We start from the raw sequence: 14,882 nt of genomic DNA, 5'->3' as shown, positions 1-14,882 counted from the left end.
GCCAAGAACGCTAAGCTGTGTCCCCAGGCAGATGCTGAAAAACTAATGCAATAAGTTCTACCTTCCTATCCCTTAAAATTTGCATTTGTGGATCTTAATTCAGTCAGCTGGGTTAAGAGGGAAATAACAGTTTGTTCTTAGAGTTATGGAAGAGGGATGTGGATCTGGGTTTCCTTGGTAAGGGAGGGCAGAACAAGCTATTGGGTATGGTAAAGGAGAAATAACATGCAAATCCATATTGTTTTAAAACTCATTTGCAAGACCAATCAATGACTTGTAGATTTGATCGTAAATCTGAGGAATGTTGGCAGACTAGTCTGTCAAGGGATAATTCTACCCAAACACATGTGGGTAGGAACATTTTGAATGCTGCTAAAAATCCAAAGTCAAGAGTATTTTCAGTTTTGGCAAATAAAAATCCCAGATACCCAGTTAAATTTGAATTTCAGACAAACAATGAAAAAATAATTTTAGTATAAGTGTGTCCCACTCAATATTTGGGACATGCTTATGCTAAAATATTATGTGTTGTTTATCTGAAATTCAAATTTAACTGGACATACTGTGTTGTATCTGACAGTCCTGAAATTGAAGAGATGATTAAATAGATTTTTACACCGTATATTGCATAATTATGTTAGTTCATTACCTATCCATCACCAAGGGTTTTCTTTTTAATTATTTACTTTTTATTTGTGGGAGTCTAATGGCAGTAGAATCTCATTAATTCCATCCTCATGGATTGAGAATTTTGATTGTGCTGAAGTGCACTTTATTCTCTTCATGAATTTTGAAAGCCTATTTGTCATTGACAGTACAAACAAAACTGAAAGAGAACTATTTATCTCCTTGGGAGACTACAAATAGTGTAATTACAATGTGATCAGAGGCTATCGTTATTTAGACTGTGCTTTTCTTTTACTAATTACAGATCATTCTCATTCATTCATTCAAGACAAAACTTTACCTGGCAGAGTCAGGTGCAGCCGCCTCAGTCCCACCTGCCCCCAGTACTCAAGTGCCCTTGTGAGACTTCCCTGTCCCACCGTGTGCTCTGTAAGGGCAGGAATTTTTGTTTTCTTCATCATTTTCTTTCGAGAATGCAATGCTCGCTACATAGAAGGCACCCTATAAATGTTTACTAGTTGAATGAATGAATGAATGCTATCTGCATGTGTTAAAATCATCAAACTTTGTTTCTAAATATTTTACATTTTGAATTAAGAAAATAATTTAAACCAGGTCTTCCTCATATCCCAAATTTAAGTACATGTAGTACATTTTTGGTAAAGTTAGCTTCATTGTATAAAGGCCTTTGAGATGCTAACACTGAAAACACGTGTCTGAGGTTCCAAAGTGTTTTATAAAAGAGAGAGAGCCACCTGTATAATCACCACAAGCGACCCTATGAGTTTCCTTCTGTTCTAGGACTATTGGTTTCTACTTTCATCAGGCTGCTAATGGTATTAGCTGGATTGAACCTGCATTTGTCACTCTTCCTTACTTGCTCCAACTTGCCATGACTGTACACACACATGTACATACATGTGTGCATACATACATGTACATGCATACGTGTTACTTACACATAAATGCTTCATACAAATAAAATAAACCCCTCAGGGCAAAAGAGATGGAAGGGTATTCTTTCTACTGGGTGCTGATTATGGCTCTCACTCATAAGTTATGCATTAATGATTAAAACAAATATATAGAAGTTACACATTCTAAGCCACATGTGAGTTATTAGAGACCACTATGTACGAAACACCTGAAAGATGCCTGAGAACTACCAGTGGATTCTAGACAACTCTTGAGGGACATGAAGCATGAGTGGTTTATGAGCAGGAAGGTAACACCAGGATTTCTTTTCCCTGGTATTGATCGGCATGTAGCCTTGCAAACATATTCAGGGGAGACTTGTTCTATTTCCACCTATCGCATTTTTCTTCTCTAGGCTTCCAGCAGAGAAAAATGATGAATAAGAACCAGGAGATTAGGAATTAAATCTCCCTCTCAGTTCCTACTCCTACCCATATCTCTGCAGTATTTTTTCTGGCAGTCTATGAGAATTTGGGAGGGTGCACTGAAAATGTTCCAGGATTGAAACAGAGTTGAGCGTGCGATTCCTGGGATGTGGGCCTTTCTCTTACAAGTCAAGTCAAGGTCTGACTCTTCCCTTTTGTTCTCCTTCTCTCACAGCACCCTGGAAGGGTATTATGTGGATGATGCCCTGCAGGGTCAGGGAGTGTACACTTATGAGGATGGGGGAGTTCTCCAGGGCACCTACGTGGATGGTGAGCTGAACGGCCCCGCCCAAGAATATGACACCGACGGCAGGCTGATCTTCAAGGGACAATATAAAGATAACATTCGGCATGGAGTTTGCTGGATTTATTACCCAGTAAGCCTTATGACTACTCACTTCACTGGAAAATACCATGTTTTTAGACAATGCTTTGACTCTTCAAAATAGAGAGTAAATGTATTCTCTATGTTGGAAACTGAGCAGTGAAACTTGAAAGTCACAATAGCTGAAGCCAAAAGTTTACAAGTTAATGCCTTCTCACTTTTGCTCACCACTGACTTCGATTGCTGGTCCTTGTATCTTCAATTAATTATTTTTCAGTGTTATTTTGGAAAGGAATGATTAATCACAATTAAAACAAATTGGGATAAACTCATGTTTTATACCTCTAATCAAGGCAAATATATATTGCTTTTAATTCTTTGGGCATATAGAAAGAAATGATGGAATATTTCATTGTTGCTATTAATTTTGTCTCCATTACACATAGTAAGAACTAATCTAGCAAGGTCCAATCTTTCTGGAGTTACTACACATTTGATTTTGCAATCTTACTCCCTACTACTTAAGGTGCTTTATGATTTATTTTGCTTAAATTAAGGTAATTAAAATTAACTTATCTTTGAGTACTTAATAACATTTCATGATACTGCTGGAATTTATTAGAGCAAAAAGATGTGGCAGAATCCATGGATGGGAATTAATGCTCTAATTTTTGTCTGCATTTCAAATATCTCATTGGTTGTTAGTGAATTTCCAGAAAATGTTTCAGAAAGTAGATTGGCAAAAATATTTGATTTAAAATTTTATTTTGTGCAAAGCTTAAATCAAAATACATTTTTTCTTACTCTGAATGCTATCTTATCATGAAAAACTATAACTAAAAACAAATTAATTATTATATATATTAATATATCTATTATATATACTTTAAAAGCAAGGCACAAGGAAAGAAGATTGCAAAATATTATTTTAAAGAATTACTAAAGCATTTACATATCCTCTTGGTAGGATCTGGTATGGATCAAAAGTCATTTTAGCTATGACTTAAAGGATGCAAGGTGGAGGATGGGAAGTGGATGGAGGTACTTACTAGTCTAGGAAGACCGAAGCTTCCATTGCTTCATGAATAGCCAGGCTGAACACCTTTCTGCCCAGTGCTGGGAGCTGCTGATATTATGACAGTGAATCCTGAAGTCAGGGAAAATGGAACTCCATGCCTGGAGATGAGGCAGGGATTACCAGATTCTTCTACTATCTGCCGTTTTGCTTGTGACTGTGATCCATTTGCTCTCCCTAGAGGAGATCAAAGATATACTAAGATAGTGAACAGATTTACCTCACTCAATATAGTGGCAATTTGAAACCTAAAAATGCAGCTACAATTTAGCCTTTAGTTTTAATTATTACCTCATTAAATATTAAAGAGATGACTCTTCCTTAGCAAGGAAGCAGTGAAGCTTTCAAAGTTAAGTTGGTTGATAACACTTGCTTTTTATGTATGGAATCTGTCAGCAGTTTTGGGAGCTGATCACAGCCCTCTGTGCCCTCTGGACTCTTAATGGATTGAGAAATAAACACAGGTGTTAAGGATCACGATGCCGGTTTGATTAGGGTAGAATTCGATTGGAGATGTGGCATGGACCCAAAACCAAATGGGCTTCCTGCTTCTTCCCTTCTGAACTGAACAGATGGGCCAGCAGCAGGCAGAGCAGCTAGAAAGCGACAGGTTTCCCCTGGGGAAAGTGATTGAGCTTCCCCATGGAAGGACAGGAATGAAGAGGGCCACAGGCAGGCGGCAGGCACTGCCAGTTCCCAGGACCCAGGAGAGGGTGAGCAAAAAATGAGGCAGGCTACACCACATAGGAGCAGCAGCCTGTATCCCGTTAAGAGAAATGGATGTGAGTGGGTACCAGACCCTGAACTTCTCAACAGATTAATGATTACCCCTTCCACGGGAGGAGCCAGTGAGCAGATGAGAGAAAGCAGCGGCTTCTTCTGCAACTCTTCCCTGATGCAGCAGACAGGGACATTTTTGTGATGTGATGCCAAAGCAGGAACAAGGGAAGGGGAAGAAAAAATAATGAATCTCTCTACAGTATTTATAAGCTCACTCTAAGGGCGGTTTATTTCAAAATTTTACTTTGAGACAGTGATGTAAAGTTTTGTTTTAAAAATGTATAACTCCCTTTGGAAATACAATGATTTTTGCTTTATTATTCTAGACAGATAAATTCAATTCCTCCCAAACCAGAAGCTGAAAGCATTTAAATGAAAATGTATGAAACACTAGAAAGCAGAATTCTGTTATAAACAAATAGTATCGGTGATGGCTTATGTTAGTGATGGCATGAAACTGATGCTCTAACACGCTTCAGCTTCGTAATCATCACTGAAAGCCTTAAAGCACATCTTGCAGAAAGTATACTCCCCATTTATGCTGAATAGTTAAGAATTAACCCAAGGAAGAGAAAGAACAATAAATATATTCCTAATGCACATTCTATTCATGAAAAGTGCTTGCAATTATTACTCTTTTTATGGAAGTGCTGATTTATTTTTTAATTTATAGCTCTTTTCTCCAAAGAGCAATTAGACTACTTGAACTGTAGAAATCACATACCTGATGTTCTTTATTCCTGCTGTCTCTCAGTCAGCAGCATTTGGAGTCACTCAAAAATCATCACTGATTTTGAGTAGCTGTTCCTAAAACCTTTTAGTTGGGGAAATAATGAAGCTTTTAGAAGACATCGTGTCATTGCTATTGTTATATCAAACCCACATGGGTCTTAGATCCCCAAAGGTATACTTTAAAGGCCTTATGGCTGGAAGGGAAAAAATGAAAAAGAAAAAAGAATACACTCTCTTACTCCCTAGATTAGATTATTCATTACTCTTTGGTATCCCATTTCAATTCCACAAGTATTTATGGATTATCTACTGTGTCCTAGCACTTAGCAGGGTACAGAACTATATAATAGCCTGTTCCCTAATGTGCTTAATGACCTTTAGCAAAGGAAGTGAATGAAAGAGTTAACATGAAGCAAAGCTGGCTCCTCTCCTAGAAACAGGCAGGAGGGAGCAGTGAATAAGAAGAAAGAGAGGGGAAAAGAAAGATAATTTAATTCATCTTTTTTTTTTCCCCTCTTTCCCTCCAACTCCAAGAAAAGTGATGGTCTAAAATTCTCATAAAGGCAAAAAAGCAGAGTCCAGAAGTCTTTTGTTTCTGTCTAAAAATGCAGACAACTGTATCTTTACTAATGTATACCAAATTAATTCATAAGTACATTTTGAACTAAATTCTTTCTTAATAAACCAGAAATTCGAAATTCAACATTGGGAAGTGAGATTATAGAAATAGTGGATAAGACCACTTGCTACCAATCCATATCACATTTGAGATTGGCCAAATGTAACATTCTGCTTCATTTCCTTTAAATGTTTCTAAATAATATTACAATGTAACATATTTGTTTCTTAATAACAAACCAAATAAAGTATCAGTAAATTGTCCAGGATTACATAGTAAATATTGACTGGTCAATAATACAGCAGCTCCCTCCCAGCTCTAAATCAGGCTTACAGGCTTCCTATACATATAGCTTTGTCACGGTATATTTGTAAGGGGGTGAATAGTGAGATATGCATCATGGTTTTCTCATTTGTGTGAAAATCTCTGGGTTCTTAAACTGTGATTATCTATATTAGTTCTATTAAGAATGGGAATACAGAAGAGAAATTTCTTGAACTATGTTATATAGAAAAATACTACATAAAATGTTTTCTGGTTTTTGGTTTCTCCTATCAGGATGGAGGTAGTCTTGTAGGAGAAGTAAATGAAGATGGGGAGATGACTGGAGAGAAGATAGCCTATGTGTACCCTGATGAGAGGACTGCACTTTATGGAAAATTCATTGATGGAGAGATGATAGAAGGAAAACTGGCCACCCTTATTTCCACTGAAGAAGGGAGGCCTCACTTTGAACTGATGCCTGGAAGTAAGTTGAATCTGTTTCAGATGGGTTGCTCTAATTCCAAAGCACATTGTTAGGGCTATTTGAGAGAAGTTTCTTTTCTTCCCCACATAGTCCCCTTTAATAGAGTATTAATCCGGTTTTGCTGCATAACAGAAACCTCAACCTCCCTTGGTTTACAACAACAAACACAGGTCTGCTGGTGGGCTGTTCCTCAGCTGGGATGGGCTGGGCTTGGCTGGGGCACGCTGGACTAGAGGCTTCTGGTCAGGCTTGAGTCCACTTTACTCGTCTTAATTTGGGGGCCCAATCTGAAGGGACTGTGGCTGGGGCATGACTTTCTCATGGTGGATCACAGAAATGCCAGAGCGAGATCAGAAACCAGAACCCATTGATGACTCTTACCACCTCAACTTGAAATTCGACCTGCCCTCACTTTCCCCCACTTTTCATTGGCCAAAGCAAGTCACATGGCCAAGCCAAACATCAGTGAGATGGGAATATACACCACACACTTTACACAGAAAGTTCACATGATGAAGGGGTAGATATATATATAATTCTGATATGGGGAAGGAGTGAAGAAATGAGAGCAGTAACTCAATCTTTTTCAAATGGTTATACCTCAAAAGCTGAACTGCAATTTATGATACTGAAGAACCAAAAATTAGGGAGAACTTCAAATTGACCCAACTTGTAAAGTTGATTCAGCCTGAGCTCCGACTGGGAAAAATTAATGCATACTGGCATTACTGGTTCTCCTCAGAGCCCAACATCCTCAGAGCCCAAGATGTATATGTATAGGAAGCCTGTAAGCCTGATTTAGAGCTGGGAGGGAGCATAGCACACACACTACATGAGACTCATATCAGAGGAAAATATTGTCTTTCCTTTTAGAATTGCAATATGCTGTACTAAAAAGTTTTTCTGAGTATAAAATTATTTATTGTAGAAAATCTGGAGAACAGAAAAGTATGCAGAGGAAGTTGGGATTTTGCAGTTTGAGTGGCATAGCTTAAATTTGTTTGCATTGTTCTGCTTCCATGAAAATAATATATATGCATATTTAGCAACAAGGGTAGGTTATAAAGAGAAAAGGTTTTTTAAAAAAGATAGCAAATTTAATAGGCCTATATACTATCTAGCTGTTTGTGATCTGAAGGAGAATCTCCAAAGAGATTTTTTCCAAAACTGAGAATCTAGCATTTACATTTAGATCCAACTTGGGTTGTTTTAAATGTCTCAGTTTTAAGTTAAAAAGTGAAGCAGTCTAGGTGTAATTTGGGAACATGGATTGGATCCTGGAGCAGAAAAGAGACATTAGTGGGGAAAAAATGGTGAAAAACTGAATAAAGTCTGGAGTTTAGTTGATAGTAACATACCCATGATGGTTTCTTAATTTTGATATGTGTACCATGGGAATGCAAAAGGCTAACATTAGGAGAAACACAAAGGGGTCTTTGGAACTCACTGTGCTATCTTTGCAACTTTTCTTTAAATTTAAAACTATTATGAAATTAAAAGTTAATTTTTTAAAAAAAAGTTAAAAACACCATACTCTAATATCTATGCTCTTGATATATGTTCTGAAAGGAGACAGTGTTAGAATGTTTAGAAATGAAAAGGCTTAGAAAGGGAGAGAAGACAGAAGAGGATCTTATTGGTGACACAGTGTTTTTTTTCCCTCATATATTTTTTTTATTGGTGAATATAACATATATACATAAAAGTGATAACTTTCCAAGCACAATTTAACAAGTAGTTAGCAAATTTCAAAAGATACTGTAGGTTACAATTCCACAGATTCAGTTATTTCCTTATTATGAAATATAGTATATATACAAAAAGGTAGTATCTTTCAAAGTATGATTTAACTAGTAGATATATAGAAAATTTCCAAAGTTATTATGAGTTATAGTGCCATAGTTTCAGTTATTTCCTTATTGTGAAATATAACATATACAAAAAGGTATGGCTTTCAAATTACAATTTAACAAGTAGCTATAGAACAAATTTCGAAAGATGTTATGGGTTACAGTTCCACCATTTCAATTCTTTCCTTCTATCCTAATACTCTAGCAACTAAGAAAAAGCAAATTATATAAAGATTCAGTATTCATAGTTCTTTGTTAAATTCTGTCTTGTCTATTGCTACCCTTTCCTCTAGTTTAATTACTTTCTCGATCTTCAGGGATGTCTAGGCAGTGACCACCCTAACCTATTCATGTTGAAAAGGGGTGTTGACTTTATGAGCAAGGGAACACATCTGGTTGATGTTCTTGAAAAGGCTATTGCCTCTGAGTTTGGGAACTTAGCTGACATAGGAGCACTCTGAAGAATTTAAAGTTTAATAATCGGGTGACAAAAATTTTAAAACTGCAAAAGTGGCAGTGTTTTTTAGTGGCAAGAGCCCTGAACTTAAGAATCACATAATGTGAGTTCCAGCTATAACATTTTTGGTGTTATGGACTTGAGAAAGTTATTTATCCTTTCAGTACCTGTTTTCTCGTCCATAAAATGGAGAAATTAGCACCTACCCATAAGACATCATAATGGAAGTAAATGGTTGTTATTACATTCTTCTTGTATAAGTGAACATATTTTGAGAAGCAAGAGTGATAATTCTACAGTGCAGGCAGTAGTTATTTTTCTTAGGACTCCTGGTTGCAAATAACAGACACCATCTTCAAATTAATTCAAGGGGGAAAAGATTGCCTTTTTGGTGATATTGGTGGTGTTCTAGCAGGCCTGGGGTATTTTATGGAAATGTTGAATTATGTGGGCCTCCAGAAGGTCAGGAACCATGACTGCTTCAGGTAACTTAGAAGAAGCCATGGGTTGATCTTTACTCTAGCTTTGCTTTTGTGTGTACACTTCGTCTTTCGGTTAATCATTGAACTGCTAGCTACCCAATAGATTAGGTCTCACAGGGTCATGTGACCATCTGTTTCAATCGTTGGGTAAGAGGGAGGGGAAAGGAATGCAAATAGCTCACATAAAGTACCACAGGACATCTTCAACCACTTCCTTTCTCTTTAGGCTTTTGTAACCACAAACTGCTTCTTGTTCTCCACCTACTTCCTGCTGATTTTCTCATCTCTGCCTCTTGCTAGAATTTCTACTAGCCTCATCTCTTCACCCTGCTACATAGGAACTCTTTTCCCTGGCTAATTCCTACCCTATCTTTAAGGCTTGGCTCACCCCTTACAGTTCACGTTTGCTGAGTAAATGGGTGAATTCTAGACAAAGGGCATGGCATGAGCTATAGAGAGAAGGAGGAAAAGTACAGGGTGCATTCTCTTTGCCTAGGGCACAGACCACGTCTAAAGGAGTAGAAGAGGGAACAGCATTGGAGAAGACCGTATAAACTCCCTGAAAACAGTCACAGGTGCTGCTCACATATGTGTCCTGCACAGCCCTAACACAGTGCTTTACATGCGATTGGCACCTAGTACACTTGTGATGAAAGTTTTAGTCTAAGGAACACGAAGAAAGCTCATAGGAGAATTTTCTCATAATTGAACATGTATTCAACATAAAAGTTTGGTAAATAAATGTGTTTTTTTCCCTTTTTTTGAACTAAATGACTTTAAAGGATTATGTGCTGGTCTGGAAACAGTTCCTCATCCTTTCTATGCTCAGCTTTTATTCCAGGGACTTCTGTCCCTTGCAGGTTGCATTTCCCAGGCTCATATGGCATCTTGCTTCTGGCTGAACTTGGCCAAAGGAAAGCACTAGCAGGAGACAGAGAAGGGAAGGGAGCAAAGAGAAGCTCTCCTTTGTAAAGCAGTTGTCTCCAGCAGTGGCCCGTCTCCTCCTGGTTCCATCTCCCACCAGGAAGGCCCACCATGGTTCCAGCTTCTCCTGGGTTACCCCAGCCCTCGAGCTCCTGAGACACCACTTCCTCCTTTGTCCTTCTTGTTTGGGAATGTGTAGTGCTCCTGCTCTTGCTAAACTCTGGGTTCCTCACTGCCCCATTTGGCCTGTCAGCTATTCTGTCTGATGCTGCCTGATCAGGTTGTTTTCTAATTTTTTGATTGAGGCATTATATTGGGTTTTAGTTGGACAAGGAATCAGAAAGAGGGCCAGAAGGGCTCATCCACTGATAACCCCTGGGAGTTTGCCTAACGAGATTATTAGTGATGTCCTAGTGCCTAAAATAAGTTGCCCTCCAGTTCCAAAACTTGCAGTGTTGTTTTGTTTGTTTTTTAACTTGTAAGCCTGCAGAGCATTGTATATCTTCACCGTGGTCTGTGAAGCTCTTATGGTCAGTGAGGATTCTCTTCAGCTGATCCTTTGCAGAGAACGAATGTTAATTCTTTGTACCTTAGTTTCTAGAATAAATTGCTAATTGGCTTTTGATACTCCTTAATAGAAAGAACATGACTTTGTTAATGCTTTATCAAAAACAGCTCTGTTCTCTTTAATCCTGGTGAGGCTGAATTTTTATTTTTAGTGAAGGAAACAACTGCCAGTGCTGGGTCATTGGATCCTACAGACTGTATCTGAGATGAAGAAAACGTGAGAAAATTTAAAAACCATTTTCCAATCTGATTTGATCAGAGAGATCTCAAAATATCATGACAAAACATCTTGGCTAAAAAATTTAATAATTCAGGCATCTTTTAAGGCATTTGAATAAAGAAAATGTAAGAATAGGGATTTTAAGAGATACAGCTGATGGATTTTTATTAAGACCTGAAAATAAAACTCAAGAGCAAATCTAAAAACTATCCATTTATATGGAATAATTTCATTATAGTTGGTATAACTTGAATATCATTTTTAGTTCTTTAACTCTCTTGTCCCATGGATAGAGAGAAATGTTTTAAGTGCTCTTCTTTAACTATACATGTACTGATATTTTTGTTTGTTTTGTAGGTTCAGTGTATCATTTTGATAAGTCGACTTCATCTTGCATTTCTACCAATGTTCTTCTTCCAGATCCTTATGAAATGGAGAGGTAAATTTTTGTTTTCTTGTGGTTATAACTACACTGTTTATCTAAGTTGAATAACCCCGGGGTAGAAAATAACACCGCCTCTGTGGCTTTCTGCTCAGGCCCGGTTCCTGACCAGATCAAGCTCCTCATTAAAATGTGCTGTTACTTTGCAAATCCTCCAAAGAAATATTCATGTATGCTGAGGAAGCTTGTGTTTATTCTCATATAGAATCTCTCCTGTAAGAGAGTTTCTCCACCCACAAAGCCCAGTCTCTGATGGAAACCTCTAGATAGCAAGAGCAGTCGAGCCAAGCAGCCAGCTAAGCCCTGCCCAAGCGTCCACTTTATTGGGGTCCTGGTGCCATAATTTGCACCAGCCACGTGCTTGCCCTGAGGAGTGCATTTCATACTCTTTAAAGCTCAGGCCTAGGTAGGGACCGGAAAGCCTCTTTTTCTTCTTAGCCCAAGGTGATTTCAGTATCCACAAAGGGAATACAGGAGTAAACAAAGAAAATATAAGAAGCATAAAAACACCCCAGCTAATAGAGTACAAGTTTCTGATTCTATAGAACTCCCAGGGTGTTTGATTCCGTCACATTTCATATCTTATCAGTGAAGTTAGCTAAATTCTAGCTCTCGACTCTTGACATGGCTTTCCTTCTCTGGTACCTTGCCTAGGATTCTTATTCCCCAGCAAATGGCCTGTTTATGAGAAAGGGTGTCAACAAGATGGTTTTCTCTTTGCCTCCCTCTTTGTAAGCTTGGTTTACCTCCTTCTCAGTTTCTGTTCCCATCTGAGAAATAGGCTTCTCCCACAGTCCAATGACAGAACTGTGGTCTTTGACACAATGAATGGCCTCTTTCTTGACATGAGGCTCTGGCCCATTTAAAAAGAGATGTATTTAATCTCTTGTTGGCCCCAAAACACAACAGTGCCATAACTATATGTATTAGGCTTTTTTTTTTTTTTTTTGCAGTGATGATACAACATAACAATACCCTCAAAACTATCAGTCATTTACAAAAGTAAACATTTTATTGTATATTAATGGTTCTGTCTGTCGGCCAAGGCTCAGCCACTCTTGATTGACCTCAACTGGGCTGAGCTAGACCAGGCTGGACTCCAGCTTTCAAGTTGGGTTCAGGTCTGTTTCACATGTCTTTATTCCAAGACCTGGGCTAAAAGAGCAGTAACTCCCTGGGGCATCTTCTTATTGTGGAAATGAACAGAAACTCTGAAGGAGGCTTGCAGAAACTTTCCATGCCCCTTAACATCTTAGACCTGGCACACAATCACTTCTGCCCACATTCCATTAGCAAAGCAGATCACATGGCCAAACCCACTGTCAGCAGGACAGGGATGTATGGCCACATGGCAAAGTGACTGGATATATCATTCTGTCAGAGGGAGGGGATAAAGAATTGGAAACAATAATAATTCTACCAATCCGTAAAATAAGCATAAGATCCATGTAACAAAAATTACAGATGACCATGTATAGGAGTCATTTTTTCACAGCATCCAAATAGTATCCAATAACTGTTGATAGAGTATATACTCTTATTTAATCCAGTTCCAGAATCACCCATGCTGTCTTGTCTTCTTAGAAACCATCAGCTGGCCAACTTTTTCTTAAAGGACCAAATAAATATTTTAGGTTTTGTGGGCCATGACACAACCACTCAATTCTGCTGTTGCAGCATGGAAGCAGCCATAGGCAATACCAAATAAACAGGCGTGGCTGTGTTCCAGTAAAACTTTATTTAAATAATGGGCAGCAGCCAGATTTGACTCTTAAGCCATAGTTATATGTTATAAATCCTTTTGTTTGGAAGTGCTTCTTGAATATGTTTTATTAACTCTGTTTGTCACTCTTTCTTGTAAAAGATTCATCTTAGGACATAACTAAACATTTTTCCCTTATATATGGCATTGTCAAACTTTGGTAGAGCTTTAATTAGCTTTGGAAATGTTTTACTTGTCCAGTGAAATAGTGAAATTGTCATTAACTAAAACTATAAAATTCTACCCAAAAAACCCTTATGTCAAACAGCAAGTAGCTTTATGAATATATAATAACAATAATCCACTTATCAGTGATCAAATTTTAAACCCCACTCCTAAAAGAGACATAATTATAGATTTTTTTATTTCCAATGTCAAAATAGTGTTCTTTGCCAAATATTGCCAAAATATTTCTTCCTGCCTGCCTCCTCCTCATTGGATTATTATGAACTGACATTTTGAATTCAGTAGCCATAATAATATTTTGGGGTCAATGTAGAGAGTGACATATCAAACTAAAAAAGTTATTCTTGTCTTTTTTCTTTTTAGGGTGTATGTTGCTGAATCTCTCATTTCCAGTGCAGGTGAAGGACTGTTTTCAAAAGTAGCAGTGGGACCTAATACTGTTATGTCTTTTTATAATGGAGTCCGAATTACACACCAAGAGGTGAGAGTGAGGTAGACGTGGTTAAAGGGCTTTGTTTCAAATACCCTTAATTTTCTCAATAGTCCCTTAACTTTACTATTCACTAGAAATATAAAGGAACAAACAAATTTGCTTTTTTTTGAAATTAATTAGCTAAATTATTTTGCTTAAATTTATTTTCAGCCTTTATATGATTTTTTTTTTTAATTTCCACAGCTATTTTATAGAAAAATAGCATGGTGCCATTTATGAGACAGTATTGCTTTATACTAGACTGTACCCAATGTCTGAAAATTTAAGGACCAATCATACTCTTCAGTAACTTCTTAGCGGGATAGAATACTTTATGGGAAGGACTTCTCCTTCTGTTTGTGCAGGAATCATGCAGTAGCTTAAAGATTGTCAGGAAGGGTTCAATTTCCAAAGAAATTAAAAAATATAAAGTGAAAGAGTTGAATCACCTCTTACTTTTAAAGTATAATCTTTAATCTATTTCCAAGATTTCACATTTTTGTTTTTGCTTTTGTTCCTTCACTTCACTGTTGTCTTCCCTAAATGTCTACTTAAAGACAGAAAGTTGATGCTTTTAGCACAGCTAGAGATCTCCATCTTGGTCTCACTTGTATTAAGCACTTAAACTTATCACTAGTATCTCATATTCATGTTTTTACTTTTTCATTTATTTCAATGGAAGAAGGGTGGAAATATCACCAAATAGTCAAGTTATTGCACATTCAAAGCAGTTGCACAGACATAAGATGACAGTGCACTCAAACCACCCTGTGGTCTGGCAGCCAGTGACCCCATGCGATGGCCAGACCTCTCTGTCAGCAGTATGTGTAAGTCCAAAACTTCAACACATGTCAGGTGGCTCTGGGATATTGATACATAATTTAGTCATTCAACAAACATTTTACAGATGAGGAAACTGGAGTCCAGAGAGATTAACCAGTTTTGCCAAGGTCACGGAGCTGGTAAATAGCAGAGTTCAAGTAAGGTTTCAAATAGCAGAATCTGGCTCTGCTGAAATCCCCTAGTATTTACTGTGGAAATGAATGAGACACTCTCCTTGCCCACATGAAGTTTTGAGTCTGTAGGGGAGATAAGAAAAAGACACAACTAATGGCAACATAAGATGGATGGTACCAAATGCCATATATCTGTAGCAGATGAACATTTTTTTTGCTTTCGGTCCCTGCTGTATCCCCTGCACTTAGAAGAGTGAC

The 14,882-nt window shown here is 37.7% G+C and overlaps 1 protein-coding gene across 1 annotated transcript in view; it reads left to right on the top strand.

The window, feature by feature from the left end:
- SETD7 (SET domain containing 7, histone lysine methyltransferase) overlaps positions 1 to 14,882 on the top strand; it is a 52,213-nt gene that overhangs the window by 16,911 nt on the left and 20,420 nt on the right. The window contains exons 3-6 of the mRNA XM_037830696.1: positions 2,203 to 2,404; positions 6,117 to 6,306; positions 11,164 to 11,245; positions 13,560 to 13,677. Coding sequence (XP_037686624.1) covers positions 2,203 to 2,404; positions 6,117 to 6,306; positions 11,164 to 11,245; positions 13,560 to 13,677 — 592 coding nt within the window. The remainder of the gene's footprint in view (positions 1 to 2,202; positions 2,405 to 6,116; positions 6,307 to 11,163; positions 11,246 to 13,559; positions 13,678 to 14,882) is intronic.

The sequence above is a fragment of the Choloepus didactylus genome, chromosome 3, assembly GCF_015220235.1.
Source record: "Choloepus didactylus isolate mChoDid1 chromosome 3, mChoDid1.pri, whole genome shotgun sequence".
Lineage (NCBI taxonomy): Eukaryota > Metazoa > Chordata > Mammalia > Pilosa > Megalonychidae > Choloepus > Choloepus didactylus.
Note: the sequence above shows the minus strand (reverse complement) of the source record. Positions and strands in the feature narration are given on the sequence as shown.